At 41.2% G+C, this 21,744-nt stretch overlaps 1 protein-coding gene across 3 annotated transcripts; it reads right to left on the bottom strand.

Moving 5' to 3' along the window:
- Positions 1–3,392: 3,392 nt before the first annotated feature.
- Positions 3,393–21,744, bottom strand: LOC140544369 (septin-8-A-like). 3 transcript variants are annotated; one of them, XM_072667892.1, is made up of 10 exons: positions 21,583–21,744; positions 16,063–16,177; positions 15,193–15,388; positions 14,290–14,476; positions 13,142–13,303; positions 12,751–12,847; positions 12,051–12,219; positions 11,365–11,497; positions 10,744–10,934; positions 3,393–5,145 (listed from the first exon to the last, which is right to left on the bottom strand). In XM_072667892.1, exons 1-10 carry the CDS (start codon positions 21,610–21,612, stop codon positions 5,091–5,093), a joined length of 1,335 nt encoding a protein of 444 aa, XP_072523993.1. In that variant the 5' UTR covers positions 21,613–21,744; the 3' UTR covers positions 3,393–5,090. The 3 variants fall into 3 exon arrangements, with proteins under 3 accessions (XP_072523993.1, XP_072524009.1, XP_072524001.1); XM_072667900.1 differs by lacking the exon at positions 3,393–5,145 and adding an exon at positions 6,457–7,914; XM_072667908.1 differs by lacking the exon at positions 13,142–13,303.

Below are 21,744 nucleotides of genomic sequence, written 5' to 3'. Positions count from 1 at the left end.
AATTGGTCGGCGGGAGGGCGGTGTCGCTTCTTGCTGCGTTCACATTGGTTGAAACATACTTCAGTCACGGCCCAGGTCCCAAACCCCGCCCGTCCCTGGATTCTGTTGCTTTTTTTAACCTTATGTAGTCAGCGACAAACTAAACTCCGGTGGGCTGGCCAGGGTGTACAGCAAGCAGCTTCACCCACTTAAACACAGGCCTGTGTTTTTTTTCACTTGTTCAAGCTATACACAGATCAGCCATAACATTAAAACCACTGACAGGTGAGGTGAATAACATTGATTATATGGTTCCAAGGTGGGATCTACATATTAGGCAGTGAGTACAGCAACAGTGAGTTCTTACAGTTCATGTGTTGGAAGCAGGAAACATAGGCAAGCGTAAAGATCTGAGACACTTTGACAAGACCCAGATTGCGATGGCTAAACGACTGGGTCAGAGTGTCTCTATGCTGGTAGGTCTTGTGTGATGTATGCAGTGGTCAGTACCTACCAAAAGTGCTCCAGTGAGAGATAATTGGTGGAGGGTTATGGGCGCCCAAGGCTCATAGGTGAGAAGCATGGAGAGCCCAACTCTCCAACAAAATATCAAGGATCGGCTAATGTCTCGGTGCCAGAGACCACAGGTGTTGAGGGGTCTGTGCCTTGCTGTTTTGATGGCATATGGTACTAAAGGATACAACACAAGTATTATAGATTCAAATGAAACATTAATACAGGTATAATGTAGATGCAGACTACAGAGTAGCACAATAGAGACCATTTAGAAGTGGTTGTAGTCGTTTGTTTTCGATCCTTGTTATTCCCAGATCCCAAATTCCCTGAATAAATACACTTAGTGACTTAATTAGTCATTGAATTATTAGGAAAAGAAACACAAAACATATCATTCGTATTGTGTCACTAGAAGAAATAAAAATTCATCTCAGACGATACAAAATGTATAAATTATTAAGCACATGAATAACTAAATTAATAGACAAACAGAGAGTCTTGCATATTTGCAGTTTTTATAGTGTCATTCAATTTAATCCACTTTCTGTGGGTAGTTATTATAGATAAACAGTTGTATGCCATCCGTTGTATCCCTTTATGCCATCTTACCAGCCTACAAGCAGTTCACTCTTCTCTCTCACCTTGACCTTCATAGTTCCTCTGAACTGCCAATTGCTAATACTAACAACAGCCTTGTCAATCCTTTGTCAGTGGCTTGTTTAACTCTGGGCAACAACTGCTGACCATCTTTTAACACCACAGTTAAACACCATCTCTTGTTTCCTACCTTTGAAAGACTACCTCATGAATGCTGAGAGTCATACGGGTTCACGTAGGCCTGCAATAACAGTGCGACTATAGGGAGTCATGTCTGGACACGTAAGTGAGTAAAAGCAAGAGTTCTGTGTGATAGTAGTGCAGGTTAATAAACTGATCATAAACGGAAGCACTTTCAGATCAAACACGTATACTTAACATAAGCAACAGTCAGACAGAGCTTTTTATTTGACCTTACCAGCATTTGTAGCAGTCCTCCAGATCTCATCTTCACCTCCACAGTCCCTCTGAATGGCCGATCGCTAGTAACAGTCCGTACTGTAGAAACATCAAGCTGAAATCTTCTTATAGCCTTTCCCTTAGCTTTGTGGGAATGGATTACTTTCATTTTTAGATATTCAAACAGTTGCTTATAGGAGCCCATTTTTGATTGGTGTTAGTACAAGTTTGACAAAGTAAAAAAAAAAAAAAAAAAGCTTGAAAATTTGATTCAGCTGACAGTTAAATTACAGCTGGTGTCTGATGCCTTAGGCCTAATGTACTAAGTTGCTAAGGGCTGAGACCTTGGCAACCTGAACCTTTGCAATGCTTGGGATGTAAAAACCTCTCACAGGCCACAGTAATTACTTTGATTTGTAATTTTGTGTGAAAGGAAAGACAGGCTAATGTACATTAGATCGAAAGATAAGAAAAAGTTCCTCATACTCCCATCTCTTCACCAAACCCAATAAAAATATTGATACATTTACCCCACAGCCTGTAGATGAGCCAATCGTAAGCACAGACACTCTGCAGAATACTACAGCATCTCCTTCTGCTGAAATCCAGTTGCCCCGAATTCCACGGATCACTGTTTTCATCCAGTCTGTTCTCCAAGGGCACTTTATTCTCCAGGTGCATCAGGAGGCCAGACAGCTGCAGCAGCGCACAGCTCGTCAACCGCTCTGCCAGTGAAACACTACAACACTTCACCAGGCTTTTTTGAGAAGCTGCTGGAAGGGTCATGACATTTGGAAGAAGAAGGTGGTTGCAGCAGAATAAATTCAAGGATATTAGTGAACTGGAGGCCATTGTCCATGAGGAATGAGTTAAGATTCCTTAGGAACGCTGCCACAAGCTGGTTTCTGGCTAAGCATCACATTTGCAGCAGATCATAACAGCAAATGTACTACAGGCGCTTGTCATGAAGGGGTTGAATAATTCTGAGACTGCAGTCGTCCTTAAAAGTATACATTAATGTTGAATCTGGAGAAAACTTAAGAAAACTGTCAAGAAAAGTTGGTTATATTAGTTGTGTTGAGCTATTTACGTTGGTCTGGTTTGATTGGTTTAGGCCTTCCTGCCTTTTTGCTACAGAGTTATCAGTTATGTAATCCCAGCCCCTCCCCATTTCAGATTTCCCTGGAGGAGACCTTTAGCAGCCCAGGCACAGCCTGGCCATTGAGAAGTTCTGTCATTTTTCCAGTGGGTCTGTTGTGTGAGGGCTGGCCTTTTTTCCACAACGCCGGCATTATTTAGCTTATATCTAGCACTCTATGTCAAAACATGGATAAAAAAAGCTGCAAAGAAAGGGTGGGGGGGGAAAGGCTTTGCTGATTAGCTGCTGGTGAGGACATCCTGCCCCAGGTTTCTGCACTGTGCCACCCCTGGCAAGATGCTACACAGGGCAACTGTCCAGGTCACCCATATCTGATTCGGACACTGTTTGTATGGATTCATGCACAGTGAAGTCTATTTCCACTATCCTCTCTTTAAAGTCCCTCACCTTTTAAATGAAACTGTGCCTTTAAGACTGATCTACGTAAATGAGCTCTGTTGTGATTGGCTGCCCTTTATTGCGCCTCCTTCAAAAAGCAATCCAGCCTGAAACACTCCACCTAAAACTTCTATAGCACATAGCATATAGCTTTCTATCACATAAATGGGCAGGGCTAAAATGCTGTAGGCTGAAGAGACAGCTGTATGGAAATGTGATGGACTCTTAGGAAAAAAAGGACTGCTTAGATTGACAGATTGAGAGGCATACGAGAGGGAAATTCAGTTTTCTATGGCATGGCCCTTTAAGTAAACCCCAGTACGTACTGTAATGTAAATATATCTTTAATAATAATGTTCATTTAGGGGGCTTTTATTAATGTTAAACAAACCAGAATCCAAATTCCACACTTTCTACAACAGAGTCGCTGATTAGTGATTTCCAAGGGCAGTTTATTTATTACCAAAGTACTGTGGTTTGTCAAGGGAATATTTAATATTCAAAGGGAATCCGCATGATGATCAGAATCACATCAGAAAGCAATTTCTGCAGAAATAAATAAATAAAATTAATAAATAAAATAAAATCTAAAGCAACACCAGCGCCACCCTGTGGTCCAGAGTACATACTGCTGTTTACAGTGAACACAGGTCATAGAATCGATGAACAACACAGATCACAGCAAACCAGACCCATTTACACAGACGTTATGAGCACGGTTTAAAAAAATACTCAGATTAAACGTAGCTTTACAGATATTCACACTGTAAAACAACTGCACAGGTCCACATGATCCCTTCTGGTATAGATCTACAGTAATACTACAGCATTTTCTACAGTATTCCTATTTACGAATCGTACAGTAAACCAGGACAGGTACTGTAGTTTTACTGCAGGATGTTACACAAGTTTTACAGAGTACCCTAAAACAGTTCTACAGGAATATCACACCGAGGCCAAGGCATCACAGGTTATTATATAAGTACTACTGTAGAAATATTGCTATAGCAAATGTATTCTTATGCTATTACGTCACTACAAATAAAGGTGCTATGAATGGTTCTTTGAGTGAAGCCATAGAAGAACCACTTTTGGACCCATAAATAACCATGATCAAGCCTTCACATTGGTAAATAACCTTTACATCAAGTGATGGTTCTTTGGGCCTTTAAAAGCTTCAGCCGACAGCTTGTGTAGCGTTACAGTGATTTATTGCTCAACGAAAACAACTGGTGGTGATTTTATTTGATTATGTAAAGTGGTGATGTGCAGTAAGCTTGGGTGTATAGAAGTGTCGAGAAGTGGTCTAAACAGTTCAAATACTGCCACAGATTGACCCACATCTTTCCTATGGAAACAACTTCTTATTAGGCTCCATTATAACAGTCTAACCAGGCAGCGTGCTCACAGCAAAGCTCCCGCCTCTCACAATTGCAGCATAAAATGTAACTGCTTTTTAAGTTCTTCATGGAAATGAATTATAATTGTTTGTTTTCCAACATTTTCATGATACTTTTCCTTTTTTTTTAAACATTGTATGTGCACAGAGAACTGTGGGTAACTGAGAGCTGGGAAGGATACATCAGCTGCATTTCTAGGCTATATACGAATAGACGTAGTGGCAAAGAAATGCAGCCTGAACTATAGAAGGCAGCTTTAAATTCAAATACTGAGCCTTTCTGACAGTTTTATCATGTTCTATACATGCAGGAGTGCAAACGAAAAGCCCCCAACATACAAAAGATCATGTGAAAAGCCAATGAACTATATCAAAACCAAAAATAACATCCAATCCTCCAAAACACATTCAATGACCTAAAGGAGCAGATATGAAAACCTCATATTTCTTCCTTTTAACAGCTACAACAGATTCTTCACACTCACACATCCCTATAACTAAAGGTGGTTCTTCTATGGCAAGACTCAAAGAACCATTTGCAGCACCTTAAATTTTAAGAGTGTAGATCCTTTTTTGTTGGGTTGATAATTGCCACACTACAAACCAAACAAGTCTGTTAGTTACACATAAAAGAGGACAGTGATCATTTTTCAGATTCAAATCCTAATTCAGATTCCTTTCTGGGGTGAGGGAGAAAGCTGATGGAAGACTAAAGAAGCTGTGAGGCGGAGATGAGAGGAGAAGAGGGGTCAAAGAGAAGACAGGATAGCAGAAGGTAAAGTGTGAGGAGAGAAATAAAGAGGAAAAGAAGGGAGAAAAGACAAGAAGAGGAGACAAGGAAATAAAAAAATGAGAGAAGAAGAAAAACAGAGAGACCAACAGACAAAAAAACAGAAGAACAGACAGACAATAAGAAAGAAAGAGAGAACAACAAGTTAATAATCTGCAACTGTGAGCATCAAATCTCCACTTACGCTAACTGTCATCATGCAGATATTTATATGCACAGATCAGCCATAACATTACAACCACATGCCGAAAACTGTATAGGTCCCCCTTGTTCCAGCAAAACGGCTCTGACCTGTCGAGGCATGGATGAAGGTGAAGTTGTTCTGTGGTATCTGGCATCAAGACATTAGCAGCAGATCCAAGGTAGGACCTCAATGGATCACATCCATGAGCCTTGGGCACCCATGGTCCTGTTGCTGGTTCACTGGTTGTCCTTTCTTGGCGCACTTTTGGTAGGCAGGTCTTGACCACTGACCACTGCACACCAGGAACGCCCTACTAGACCTGCCTGATGTTTTGGAGGAGCTCTGACCCAGTCATCTGGCTATTTCAATATGGCTCTTTTCAAAGTGGCTCAGATTCTCATGCTTGCCCTTTTTTCCTTCAAGAACTGACTGTTCACTTTAATATCAAATTCACTTCACCTGTCAGTGGTTCTAATGTTATGGCTGATGAGTGTATATGGAGAATGGAGTCTAAAAAAAGCATAGATCTGTCTCACACCCTGTGTGTGAGTCACGTCACATTTTACACAAAGTTTTAAAACCCTGATGGTTTTCTGCAACCATTAAAACCCAGGCAAGCCTCTGCGAGGTTTCTATGAGAAGGTCTCCAGATGTTTCTTTTATGATTTATGAAACATATATTTAAGAGTTTGGACCATAGAGTCAACATATGATCATGTGCAAGGGAACTGTAAGAGGAGGGGAACTCTGAGAACTTTGGCCTGGAGTTCAGGTGGCCTCTGCTTTGAGCTAGAAGGCCAGACCCCTCTCTGATAAGTGGAGCTAGGGCTGAGAGATATGACTGAGTTAAAGGGAGGATAAGGGGTGGTGGGTTGTGGAAACTTCGTCATGGACACAGGGGGTAGAGATGGAAATTCATGGGACATTAGATTGGGAGGAGTCTCTGGTGTGTCCCTCCTCCCAAATATCAGTTCTTTCATAAATGGAGGTAAATGCACCTTAAGACTGGTTTTCCTGTTTTCTGGAAGCAGAAATGTGTACCGGTAATGTACAGGTAAAACTCACTGAAATTGGTCAATTGGTTTCTTAAAATAAAGAAACTTTTATTGAATTAAATGTAAAAAAAACAACAACACAGAAATATTAATGTATAATAGATAAACTCTGCACAGTAATCTATCTTCTTCTTGAGTCGTTTGGTCTAAAGGTATAACAATAGTTAGTTGCAGTTATTACACTGGGTCATTCAAAGCTACAAAACATGACATATTAAACATGAAGACACGCAACATCATCCAGCGAGTTATTATGACACTGATAGTTCACTCACTGTTCACAATGGTGAAACCTGCTTCTTAAAGCCTGCTTTAATCAGATCACATCACATTGTTAATGTTGTATTTTCACTTTCTAGCTTAAGGTTCTGTAAATGGCATCAAATGAGGAATAAAACATGTTCTACAGCACATGAGAAACAGCCAGAGACCTCCCTGCATTTATTTCATTACAAGAGCTCCACCCTTTACCTTTAATACAGCCTCCATTCTTCTCAGGGGACTCACTCTCAGTGTTTCTGAAGGGGATTTCTTCACTGTTCTAGAAATATCTGTTTATAACCATCCAAGAACAGAGAACAGAACAGCAACAGCTTCAGCAGTTTGATTTGCAAATAATTTTTTGTTGTTTTTTCTCTTCCATTAGCTAAAAGCTCACTCTGTGGCATCATCTAAACTTCAGAACCATTCCCTTATCAAGATTAGATGCGGGTCTACTTTACTGTAACTAAAATCAAAGATAGAAATGCATCCTAATGTTATCAGGTTTAGGTTTTTGGGGAAGCTGAAGATAGAGCTGCATGTTGCTCTGTACACGGAGGAGCTTCTTGATCAGCTCCACATCTGTGGACGTTTTCAAATCTGAAGCCAGAGTTGAGCGTGATTATCTGGCCTGTTTATCAGATGTGGCCATTTTGGTGGTCTATCAGGTCTTGCAGGGGGTTGTTAGGGGTCACATTTTCTCTGTAGCTTTGAGTCTTCCAGTTTTGAAAGCCTTAGGTTTTTTCCCTCATTTGCTTTGAATTTCTCACTCCGTATGCAAGTAGACCATCTTCTATCCAAAGAACTCTGGACTGTAAATGAAATGAATGAAGGGTGGTCTTCTGTACAGTGCTGTCTGCTCCACTATCAGAAGGGTTAAATATAAGAGGTCAATAAGGAAAACACCTGATGAAGACTTCTACAGCAGTGATTACAGCAAATGTGGCCTTTTTCCACAGCGGCAGTGTAAACACTGTGTTAGTGTGTACCGATGCCACAGAGGGGATCAAATACTCTGTCACCACAATCCTGGTGTGTATAGTGTGTATAGTATAAATGTAGGCTATTCCATACTAAGTCAATTACGTATTTTTAATGATGAGCCATCCGCTGTCCATTTTGTGCTGTTGTCATTGTAAACCATGTGACCGTGTGGAGTGCTTCAAGCAGGGCTTAGAAAGTGTGCAAAAAAGTCAACTGAAAGACAAAACAGAAGAAAGGAATGACAGTTCACACGGTTAAGACACAGGCAAAATCAAGCACAATGTGTAAATAAAAATAACATGGATTATTGCCATCTAAGCTTTCAACTTCAGAAACGGCAAATTCCAGTCTTGATTTCAGACCTACAGTGTGCTATTTTTTATAAATACATGTGGGGTGTGCAGCAGGATTCATAGATTGAGAAAAGTTGGGACAGTGCAGTGACTGTCTTGTTCGACATGTGGGAAAACAGGTCACAGATGTTAATGATTGGCAAAAAGAAGTGATTGCATTTGAGCCAAAGGCCACAGTGTGAAGAAAGTAGCAGAGTTTGCAGGTGTATGGAAGTGGCTGGTCATACAGGTCTACCAGCAGTCATGCCTCAGCAGAAGGGAGCTAAAGGCTCTTTCATGCCACTGTGCTTCATATGGTTCAGGTATCCTAACTGGTGGTGAAGGACCTGCGTTGACTTCTAGAAGCAATTCTTGCCTGGATGGGACATAATTTTTCCAAGCCATGAAATACACCAGCGGTCCCTGTCCGTCAATTTCAACTGTCAGTTACAATTCTGCAGAGAGTTTCCTATAGACTGGGATTTCTGCCACTGCTGGTAGACCCGTATGACCGCACACTTCCATACACCTGCAAATTCAGCAACTTCCTTCACACTATGGCTGCACCTCTTCTCAATCTATGAATCATCCTCATGCAATAGGAGGATAAATATGACAATAAGCCTTTCACATGTGAGACAAATCCCTGAGGACCTGCTCTGAGCGGCTCAACATAGTGCAGAGACATGGATTTAGTGTTCTCAATTATTTTGAACTCTATTGAGAATTGTTCTATTTAATGTGTACGTACTTAAGAGTCAATTCACCCAGCTCAGTTGTACTGACAGCTGAAACTGGGTGGTATAGACTAACTGGAGTAGGAGACCACTGGCTTAGCGGATACAGTTATGTGACACTGTAAATCAGCACCAGAATTAGTGGAGCAGTTTGTTGAAAATCCAATTCATACAGTTTTGCTCTTACCCCAAATACAACCAATCTGCCATGACATGTTCAGTGTTTTCCTGGTTCCAGAGCTACAAGAATAATGTAGCTAACAGGCTTTAGAAGCTTCAGGAAGACCTCTTTTAGAGGCTCTAGGGAGCAGTACAATGAAATGTAACTTTTTTGTAAGATTTAACACATCCATAGAAGTGAACAGACACATACACACTCTGGGCAGTGGGCAGTCTCAGCAGGTGAGTGTGAATCGCTCTTCTTGCCCAAATTTCCTGCAGGTACGGGGATTCAAACTAATGACCCTTTAAGCTTCAGTTGCCCCTTATCTACTATACACACTGAATGGCATTATATATATATATATATATATCTCAATAAAGATAGACAAAAGTACACTGCACTGCTAATATCCATTTTTGTCCCTAGATAACAGTATGTGGACATTAGCCTCATACTAACCCCAACAACATTTGAGATAAGAAGAAAAATGTGTAAATTTACATTTAGATTTATCACTGAAACTGTCTAAAAATGACCTTTTCTTGCTGGCAATGTTGCTTTTCTCCAGCAGAGGGCTCTTCACTCAACAGCCACCAGAAACGAAGAGCTGCTGGTATTGTAACGTCACTCAGACGACAACATAAAAAGGGCCAAAACAGTCATTACTAATGTTTCTACTCTCTTTTTATGATTCTGTATGATTGTAGGATAATGATTGCAAGAGTAACAAGGTCATATATACACTGATTAGCCATAACATTACCACCACCTCCTTGTTTCCACACTCACTGACTATTTTATCAGCTCTATTTACCATAAAGAAGCAATTTGTAGTTCTATAATTGCCGAATGTGGTCCAAACCCCAGCAGCACTGCTGTGTCTGAGCCACTCGTATCAGCACAGCACACACTAACACGCTACCACCATGTCAGTGTCACTGCAGTGCTGAGAATGACCTGCTCTGTGGTGGGCATGTGGGGACCTGACCATTGAAGGACAGGGTGAAAGGAGGCTATCAAAGTATGCAGAGAAACAGATGGGCTACAGTCTGCAATTACAGAACTCCAGAGTGCTCCTGTATGCTATGAGGAGCTGATAGAATGGACAATGAGTGTAACATCAGGGAGGTGGTATTGATGTTATGGCTAATGGGTCAACAAAAGTATTTGGACACACCACTTAATTATTAAATTCAAGTGTTTCATTCAGTCCTATTGTCACAGGTGTATTCAATCAAGCACCAAGCCATGCAGGCTGCCTGAAATTCAGTGTGTTACAGCGTGAACTTTCTTTCCTCCCAGATATTCCACAATCCACTGTGAATGGTATTACATAAAAGTGGAAACGTTTAGGACCCGTGTATTAGCGTGTAATAGGAGGAACATTTAAATCATTATTATATATATATATAATAATTTAAATGATACATTTGAATATTTTAAATGAAAAACATTATTATATGATTCCATTGAAAAATGTACATACATATTACACAACTGATTACTGTACACATGCACACACAGCTGCCCCAAGCAACCTGTAGCATGATGCAGTGTGTGGCTGCAGTGTGCCAGAGCCCTGAGTGCCAAGGTGCTGTCATAGTGCTTCTCCCTGCACAGCACATACAAACAAGAGCAGCATGCAGAGACAAACAAAAAGCCCACAGAGACACACTGAGAGAGCCACAGAGAGGAGGCAAGGACATGGAGACACCCAGACACACACACACACACACTCTCAGAGAGACAGACAGAGCCTAACACAGATAGGAGCAGACAGGCTGACACTGGAGGAGGGGAGACGACTCACTTTCTCTTGTCTTTGTCCTTTTTGATGGTGTGTGTGATGGAGCTCTGCAGCGTGCATGCCTGCAGCGCCTCCGCCGCCACCTTCCTCCTGCTGAACGAGTTCATCTCCTCCTCCAGCTCACGCCGCTTCTGCTCCAGAGTCCGCTTCTCCTCCTGATGCAAACGCTTCAGTTGCTCAAAACGCTCGTGCAGCTGTAGACACACACAAACACACGCATGTCTATTTTTAGACTTCAGGACATGGGGTCATACGTGCTACGTCTACGTATGAACATACATATATATATATATTTTTATGAACTTTTTAGTTGTTTAGGCAAAGCATTTCTCACAAAATACTCACAAACTGGGACATACTTTTCTTCACACATGAACACACTGTAATGCACACATACACACACACACACACATACACTGAAAAGCCTCCTCTTCACTAAACTCAGAGCACACATTAATGCACACACACACACACTCAGTATACAACTGCAAAGAAAAACAGAGCTACCCTGCAGGATCCACAAATGCTCCAGACTGTATGAAGGGCTTTCTACACATTTTTGATTAGTCAACGTGAGGTTAATGTATATGGCAACGTCCTGCATGCTCTCCTCTGTCCTCTGACCTCTCTTTCTCTCTCCTTCAACTCCGCCTCCGTCTCCTTCACTTTATTGACAAACATCTGCCGCATGTCCTCCTCACTGCGCTGCAGTTCAGCCATGAACTCTCTCCTCTTGGCCACATAAACGTCCTGCAGACTGAAGGACAGAGGCAGAGACACAATGATAACTCTATCTTACATTTACAGTACAGTACATTAAATAAACGTTTAGCCAATTGTGGGCAATAAGAGATTCTTGCTTGTAAAACCAGAATACATGCAAATAAACATTAATGCAGTACAAGTAGCAAGAATTTATTGCTTTCAAGAGTAAAGCATCTCCTCCATTGCACCAGTTAGTTTGAATTCACCATCAGCAGAACCCAATCAGGGCTTTAAAACAGACCAATTCCAAAACCTTAAAACTATAAAACGCAACAGTCTGACTTGTTATCATTACGCCCCCACAATTTACACGCACCCAGTCCCCTAGAGAAGTCCCTGCGAGCCCTAAAGCTCTGACACTGTAAAACGTTGGGAAATGATGAACGATGGTGTTTTTGATACTGGAGAGCTGCACTTCACCTTCAGACTAGGGTTAGCTGAGGTAAAACTAGTTGCTGAGTGAACCAGGCCTCGTGACCCTGGCTTTGCCTCTGTCAGTGTCTGTGGATGGGGAATGGGGAAGTGTGGCAACCCTGCAGCGGTACCTGAATGGCTGTGTGTCAGTGTTGGAGTCTTTAAAGCCCATCTCCTCCAGTTTGCAGCGGCGGTAGAGCTCATAATGGCGCGTGTGTGTCTGCTCCCGTAGATCTTCCATGTTCACCCGGAGCAGCATCTCTCTCAGCTTTACGAAGTCACAGTGGCTCTCGTTCTCCACTGTGCTCAAACACAAACACACATACACACACAACTTACAATACAGCCTCTGAATACTCTCACAGTGCATTGTTTTGCTGTATTCCAAATTACAACACAGTCAAGGCCCCAATGTTCTGCCTGCATGTGTGTATCCATGTGGCTCCATGAAGACCAGAGTGAAAATGTCTGTATCAGGGTTGTTTTAAGTCCACAAAGGTAATATGGCAGTTTACATTAATAGTAAAATGATGTGATAGGGTGATTAAATGGCATTTATATTGCCAGTCACGCACAACTGTAAAGCTTAAGGGTTCAAATGTGTGTCCGCACTTAGGTTCTTTGCATATAATTACATAACATCAGTTTCACAGTAGTTACCAAGTGATTTATAGTAGTTTACTGAGTAATACTGAGATCTTACGATTAATAGGAGGACTAACACTGCACTTTAAAGGGTTAAATTCTCATATTTAAAGGGGTGGCCCACGTGGACAAGAACTGTAACATGTGCGTTTCCCCTAGCTAACATTATCTGACTCAAATACTCACCCTGCACCACTCCCCATGGGAACTGCCTGGCCCGCACCATCTTATTTCCAACTTTAACCTCCTCACTGCTTCCCACCACAGCAAACGGCAGATGTGCCTGCACAAATTTGCTCAAATTCACTCCATGAAAGCAAATTCTGGCCTTTATGTACTTTCTGCCTCTGTACTTTCATCCATAGCTTTTTATAAACAGTATATACACTAATCAGCCATAACATTAAAACCAGTCAGCTCTTGAAGCTGAAGGCTTAGAGCTGTTTTGGTGGCACGAGGAGGATTACTCAGTAGTCAGGTGTTTTTATTTGTTAAGTGATGCTTTAGCTTTGCCCCACTGATCGTCACAATAGCCATTACTTTGCAAATAGCATACCCTGTGTTTGAGTTCACTCACGTTCATGGTGGAGTTGATTTCTGTGACTGCTTCATCGTCTGTTGGAAACTGGTAAATCTGAACGCCGTTACTGACCAGTTCACTCATGACTTTAATCTTAAATTTGTGAAGCTCACACTTGGAGATGGTGTCTGCCTTTGCAATGAGGGGAATGATGTTCACCTATCAGGGAATTCAGAAGAGCTTCGAGTTAAATTCACACAATAGGAGCAGTGTACACACAGCAGGATTCAGCCATTAAAATGACCCCGTTTGCAGCACTGTAACTTTTCATTTAATTCTAAAGGTTTGAATTTTGTTCATTGTTATATGAACTTAGAATACAGGATATAACAAGAGGAATGTGCTCCAAAAATAAAAAAAAATCATCATGCTGAATAGCTTCCATTCCTTGTCAGCCACATTATAATGCTGCATTTTAATAATATGCTAAACAGTGATGCTATGCACTACTACATACTGTAACTTGGACAGTTCCCTAGTTACCAACCAAGAAGTCTATATACTATATACTGACCAAACATGCCAATGTGGCTATTGAATTTTTTTTTATTGAACTCCCTGCCAATCCAGATTGGCCAGGGCAAGCTGGTTAGAATGGTCTTGACTGGCACAGGGTGTTTTCTCTGATAGTGATGGTTTAGCGGGTCTACCAGCGTGATCAACCTGACCAAGCTTGTTGATCAGCATGACCACACTTGTCAACCAGCCAGACCAGCTGGCGACTACGCTTGTCTACTCCCATGACTAGCTTGACCAAATAGGTCAACCAGCTTTATTAAACTAGTTAACCAGTATGACCTGCTTGATTACCAGTTTGGTCATGCTGGTCATGCTGATAGAGCAGCAGTTAATCAATCAAACTCAAATAAAAACATACACTTCACTGGTCAAGAGCTGAGATGGTTAGAAAAAGCATTACCGACAACTTCACCAGCTTAGTGTATGTTGTCTTCTGACTAGCTTCTCAACCACAATCAAAGACCAGCTTTGGCCATCTAAAACCAGCCATCAGCAAAAGCTGGTAAGGAGCTGGATGTTTCAGCATTGCTATTTTAGCACTAATGACTGAATGTTAAACCTTCGGTTTTTATGGTTACAGTATTTTAAAAGAAAACTTTGCTATTAAACAACAAAAACAACATTACCTTACTGTCAAGCTTCTTCATGGTGACCAGATCGAGGGACTTCAGCGAATGGCCCGTGGGGGAAATGAAGTACAGGCAGATGTGGATCCTCGTGTCGTGGTAATTGTGGAGTGAACGCTTAATCTTAAGCTCCTCTTGGAGGAAGTTTTCAAACTGGTTATCAATGTAGTCCACAATGGGTTTGTAGCTACAGGACAAAAACAAATACAGATTATACACTTACATGGACAAAAGTTTTGGGACACCTGCCCATTCGTTCTGTTTCTTCTGAATTCAATGAAATTAAAAAAGTGTTTCCTGCTTCTGTTGGAGTAACTGTCTCTGCTGTCTGAGGAAGGCTTTCTAATTGATTTTAAAGCATTGCTGTGAGGATTCGATTGCATTCAGCGACTAGAGTGTTAAGAAAGGTCAAGATTTTGATGGAGCACCATCAATGTAGGGAGGGGCTTTATATCTGTCTAGCCCACAACTAGCATTAGGCATGGTGCCAACTGGCTTACGTTTATGTGCTCCAGAGAGCTGCCTATTCTAGTGGGAATACTTCTCAATTGGGACTAGACAAGCTGTGTGTATATATTTGCAAGTATATGTCAGTAGCTGAATGCATTCATTAGAGGGGGTGTCCACAAACATTTGGACATGTAGTGTACCAAGGGATGGTTTGTGTAGAAGTGCAAAGCCCCCGAAAGCAACCACCATCTAAACAATATATTTCCTGCATTTTGGTTTAACTCGTCATGCGAAAGCTGACCCAAGGCACTGGTGTATTGGCAGTGTTTCTGAAATGAAGCCTAGCGTGGGCTGAAGTCCAGCTCTGTTTAGCTTTAGCATTCATTCAGACACCCTTACTAGCTACACATTAGGCCCTGTGCCCAGAGCAGGCGAAAGAGTGTCCTGCCCTACCTCTCCTCTTTATTGACCTGGTCGCCAAACCCCACAGTGTCCACTATGGTCAGCTTGAGGTCCACGTTGCTCTCCTGCAGGTTGTAGGTCCTGGGCCGTAAATACACAGTGTTCTGGTAATGGCTGGCCTCTTCATTCTCAAAGGTTGTGTTGAAGAGAGTGTTCATCAGTGTGGACTTCCCAATCCCTGTTTCACCTGAGAGGAAACAAGGTATGTGGCGTCAGGCATGGGTGGGAACAGACATTACCAGATCCAAATAACTGTAACAGTAGCAGTAATTACATAACAAATACATTGTAGAAATATATTGATTACCAGCAGGATTACACTGATTACACTCTTAACTAGCGTTCCTTTTTAACCCTATAGCGCAAAAAGGCTTATTACACCCTAAGATGTATTACTCAGTAACTAAAGGGATTTCTGTAATGAACTGGTGGGGCTATTCTTTGGTAATATAAGTTTGTAATAACACATCCATTGGCTTTTTAAGGGCTAAAGGTTGACTTTCCATCATGTGGTCATCTCAACCACCAAAACCTTCATTCTGTAAATAGTCTTTGTTTGGTAACTGATTTCAGAGCATTCTTTTGCATTAACTCAGCTTAGCTTTGTCAAAACTTTTCCTAGCCCACATTTTTAGCTCTACATCTCAGTTTGATCAACAATACATATTGGGTTTAGCATCAAACACATTAGTAAATGAGCTGCAGCTGAAATTACTTCAATATTTAGTAATTTGGTATTGAATAATATTTATGTTCAATCTGGGGCTCCTCCCTCTTAATTAGCTTACTGAATATTCCATTCAGCAGGTTAGGACTCCCCCTATCACATCCTCATGAAAATGTGATAGATCTATTCCTCACCTACACACAAGATGTTGAAGCAGAAGCCCTGGGACACAGATTTGCTGACTAGCTGATCAGGAAGGCTGTCGAAACCAACATGACCGCAGAGGGTCAGAGTCCTCTTCTCTTCAGTCTGAAGGACAAACACATTAACAAACATAGAAAATTCTAAAACCACTCTTGAATGCTTGAACTTTTAAGGTACTCTGCCATACCTTTTTACTAGCCATTTTACTGGAAACATCTACAGTGCAAATTAACTTTATGGATTTATAGTTACCGACTGTTTCCTATCTGTTGATGCTCAATTTATTAGCCCAACTCCATGACTCAATCAATGGAAAGGACCCATACCCACTCTCATCATAGCAGTGATAATGCTGTTGTGGTGTGTATGGCACAGGTTCAAGTAGATCAGGCAGCAGTGTACCTGAGGGTAAAAAATTCTATGTACACTTGCTGGACACTTTGTTAGAATCCCCTCTCCTGTAGCTTTTCTTTGCCATGTGAAAACATTCAAACAACCCATGAGATCCTTTGTCTTTTTTTTTTTTTAACTTATTTAAGTTTGTAGACATCTGATCCCCAAATTCAGGTGCAGCACATCAGCTGCAGATGAATAGAACATGGTAAGATGGGATTGTGGAGAAGCCCGTCTTATTTAAACCTCAGATGTTTAGTTTGGTTTGTGCTTGATTGGTAAAGTAAGTGGAATCACAATAGTGAGATCCAAAGAGCTCTCTGAGGCCTTCGGAAAGAAGGCTGTAGATGCAGAGGAGTCTGGAAAGGGATCTGAGATTATGGATCTCACAACTATAAGAGATCAGCCGTCCCACTGTCCACTAAATAATTTACAAGTTAAACAACTGCCAACATGACAAGGCCAGGCCGTCCTAGCAAGTTCAGCTCATCAGCAGACCTCAAAATGTATAAAGAGATCTTTAACAATCCTAAAACGATATCACAAAACCTACAGGTTGTTCTTGCCACAGTTGATGTCAGTACAGCATCTGCCATCAGAAAGAGACCACACATTCATTTTCAGGAGTGCAGAGAGGAAACCTTTGCTGTCAAAAAAACTTAAAAAAAACAACAAAAAAAAAAACAAACGTGAACACAAAACTCTCTAGCCAGAGAACACCTAGATATTAAAAAGAACTTTTGGAACAATGAGCTTTAGCACAAACCCAACACAGCATTTGAGCACAAAAACCCAAACCAACTGCAAAACACATAGGTGGAAATGTCTTGGTTTGGGGCTGCACTGCTGCAGCAGGGCCTGGCTTCATCACAGAATCCACTAGGGCTTCTTCATTGTATTGAGTAAAACGTGAGACCATCTGTCCAAAAACTGTCTGGAGGAGTGGAGGTGGACCATGCAGCATGACAATGACCCAAACCATTCCAGTAAATCAAGCAAGGAATTGGTGGTCCTTCATCAACAGTCACAGTGACACTGGCATGTGTAAAAAGTGCAGCAACCTCACTGTGTCTAACAAACTCATTCCATTAGTTAGTGGACGATGGGACGGCTGGTTTCTAATAGTTCTGAAATCTTTAAAAATCCCTTCCCAGGCTCATCTGCATCTACAGCCAACTACACCACTGCAGTGTCTGTGTCATTGCTGTGCTGAGAACGTTCTGTCTGGTGAAATTCTCCACAGTGAACCAAGGCAGCATTTAGCACTGATCAGAGGCCGTGAGCTGGCTGTATTAAGATGCATGGCTCATTGCAGTGATGAGACCAGCCCTACAAACACACAGCATGCTGAGGGCTTCACAGCACCAGCTTCTATACAAACACAACCCAGCGTTTCACACACAGCCGTCATCTGCTGCGCTGTCCCACTGCTCTTAACACACATACAATGGGGATAAAGGCCTCTTTATATATCCCCATAAACCCTCCCCCACTTGCTGCCCTTGCCTTATAGCCCATCAGTCACTCTTTCTCCTACTGCAAAATCAAATGTTATTACCATGCCACTAACAGTGTGGGAAACCCTGCATAGGACACGGAAGATATAGTACTTTCCCATGCACAGATATATACTTTATTTTTAGAGTAAATGTATAGAAATGACCCACTACACTCTATATACTGCCGTCTAAACAAAAGACATATTTGAACATTGAGTTTTAAACATTGCTTGTTTTTCTGAGCTACAGTTATACTACAAATATATTTCAATATATTAATTCAACATTACAATTATCATTGTTTTTAAATATATAAAACTATAATTCACGTTAAAATACATTTCGGTTCTATATAGCATTAAAAACTGCAGTTTGATTAGTAACAATAGTGGAAAACTTTCCGTTGCTAGGTTTTATATAGACAATTTATAAAAGGTTCTTCAAAGAACTATTTACAAGAGGGTTTCCACGGCAGTGAAAAATAATTTAAATCCTCAAAGAATCATTTCTCCAATCTTTTGGTTCCAAAAAAACAAACAAACAATACACCCTTAAAACTAGATAATACCATAGCTATAGATTTTTTTTCTACATTCATATGCAGTACCAGTCAAAAGTTTGGACACACATGGTTGAACGTGTGCTGATTATCATGTTAAAAACATTTGATCCAATTTTTTTTTCATAAGGAGGAAACTGGGGATACACGGGTATCCACTGTAGTGAGGATGTGGTGGTTAGGGGTTTCAAGTGGGCCAAAGTTGTAATTGAACTGAAAGGAGAGCATTTGGTCACATATGCTATTAACCGCTTAACACTCCAAGGCTTATTACACAGTAACTACAGGGACTTCTGTACAAACTGGTGAGGCTATTCTCTGATAATAGAAGTTTGTAATAACAGGTTTGGCCCGTCTGCGGGGCCATACACTTTTTATTGGTTACTTTTAAGGCTATTTACTGGTCTTGCTTATTGAGTGCTGAATGCTTTAAGAGGTATATCTACCCTTACACATACACACTCCCACAGTCCTTCACCTTAATCTACTTGAAATGCCCCAACCACAATATCCTAACTATGGTGGATACCTGTATATCTGATACTCTTCTGCTAATTGATGTCTTAAGGTAAGATATTATATTAAGATCTGATATTAGGCACATGATTTTAATGTTATGACTCATAAATATATATACACACACCCCCCCACCCCCCCACCCCCCACACACACACAATATATATATATATTATACACACACATATGCACACATATATACAGTGCCTCCAAGTATTATTCAACCCCCTGTAGATTTTGCAGGTTTACACATTTGGAGTTAACTTGGCATAGTGACATTTGGACTGTAGATCAGCCTGGAAGTGTGAAATGCACTGCAGCAAAAAAGAATGTTATTTCTTTGTTTATTGTTTTTTAAAATTGTGAAAAGTTTATTCAGAGGGTCAATTATTATTCAACCCCTCAAACCACCAGAATTCTGTTGGGTTCCCTCCAGTACTAAGAAGTAATTGAGGCCTTTTCTGACTATTTAAGCCCCTCCCCAAACTTGTGAACAGCACTCATACATGGTCAACATGGGAAAGACTAAGGAGCATTCAGAGACAAAATCGTGGAGGGTCACAAGGCTGGCAAGGGGTACAAAACCCTTTCCAAGGAGTGGGGCCTACCTGTCTCCACCATTGGGAGCATCATCCGGAAGTGGAAGGCTTATGGAACTACTAGTGCCGAGGCCAGGCTTGTCCGAACAGTCAAGGCTGACCCAAGGACAACAAGGAGGGAGCTCCGGGAAGATCTCATAGCAGTGGGGACATTGGTTTCAGTCAATATCATAAGTAACATACTCAATGCAATGGTCTCCGTTCCAGACGAGCCCGTAAGGTACCTTTACTTTTAAAGCGCCATGTCAAGGCTCGTCTACAGTTTGATCATGATCACTTGGAGGACTCCGAGGCAGACTGGTTCAAGGTTCTCTGGTCTGATGAGACCAAGATCGAGGTCTTTGGTGCCAACCACACCCGTGACGTTTGGCGACAGGATGGCACTGCATACAACCCCAAGAATACCATCCCTACAGTCAAGCATGGTGGTGGCAGCATCATGCTGTGGGGCTGCTTCTCAGCCAAGGGGCCTGGCTATCTAGTCCGCATCCACGGGAAGATGGATAGCACAGCCTACCTGGAGATTTTGGCCAAGAACCTCCATCAAGGATCCTAAGATGGGACGTCATTTCATCTTCCAACAAGACAACGACCCCAAGCACACAGCCAAGAAAACCAAGGCCTGGTTCAAGAGGGAAAACATCAAGGTGTTGCAGTGGCCTAGTCAGTCTCCTGACCTTAACCCAATTGAAAACTTGTGGAAGGAACTCAGGATTAAAGTCCACATGAGACACCCAAAGAACCTAAATAACTGCATGGAAGATCTGCATGGAGGAGTGGGCCAAGATTACTCCAGAGACCTGTGCCGGCCTGATCAGGTCTTATAAAAAACGATTAATAGCTGTAATTGCAAACAAGGATTTTTTCACAAAATATTAAACCTAGGGGTTGAATAATAATTGACCCACAGTTCTATGTTTAAAATGTATTATAATTTAACAAGCAACTTATATTTGCACTGATATATATATATATATATATATATATATATATATATATATATATATATATATATATATATATATACACATATATATACACACACACACACACACACATATATACATATACACAGATTACATATATTTATATATTATATATGCGAGGTTTTTTATAAATAATAGAGGTTTTAAGAGGATTTTAATTGCTGCAGTGCACGTGGACTACAGCCTCGGTTGATAACAGGGTATTGATCTTCTTCTGGCGGTTAATCAGTCCACTAGAAGTAGATCAATAATGTTCACAGATCAGTGACGCAGAATTGTGGTGAACAGTGCTCAGTGCTTTGAACTACATGTGTACGCTGCACCAGATATTTGTAATTTAGCAAAAAATGTGTTATGGAAACACAGCTGCTGAAGTCAAACCTACACAACTTTCATATCACTACTGTCTTGCTTAAATCTCCAGTTTTGTATGTTTTTTACTATTTGACATAATGTGAATCTGGCAGTTGTTCTTTATATGGTGTCAAAATTTCCTCTGATAACTGGACCAATAGAAAAAGTCCAAAATTGCTTGGAATGAAATCTTTTTCCATTGACTTTCATTGAAAGTTAAGAAGGGTTTTTCTTTCTCCTATAAAATTGACATTTTGGAGATACAAGGTTTTAGGAGGAAAGCAAAGACACACAGAGAATGGCTAATATGTTTTCATCATACAAATGAGCAAAGTATGTTTCATATATCTATATATAAAAGTCCTGTAAACGTAAAAAATAAAAGTCCTTTTCTTTTTTTAAGGCCCAAAAAGTTCAAACTGGGTCAGTTGTACTGAACAGGTCCACAAGTTATCATCACGCTGTGGATTCATGTTTAGCTCAATCAATGGATGAAAGTATTAGAAATCTAATACACGCTTTGTGCCGGTCATGGAAACTAGCTACAGACCCAGACTGAACCGTCGCCACAATACACAGAAAACAAAACACAGTGGTCACTTACAGGGTGTATGTCCACGTCCAACGCAGCCATTCTGATGTCCGAGAAACAGCTGATGGTGGGTGGTCGATGTTTTCAGCTGTCCTGCAATTGAAACTTCTCTCTCCGCCTGCTCTGTGCAGCCACTCGATGGCAACACCCTCTGAATTGAAATGCAGCTCAGGC

Source organism: Salminus brasiliensis, chromosome 2, assembly GCF_030463535.1.
Source record: "Salminus brasiliensis chromosome 2, fSalBra1.hap2, whole genome shotgun sequence".
NCBI classification, from domain to species: Eukaryota; Metazoa; Chordata; class Actinopteri; order Characiformes; family Bryconidae; genus Salminus; species Salminus brasiliensis.
The sequence above is the reverse complement of the archived record's forward strand: the minus strand, read 5'-3'. Positions and strand labels throughout refer to the sequence as shown.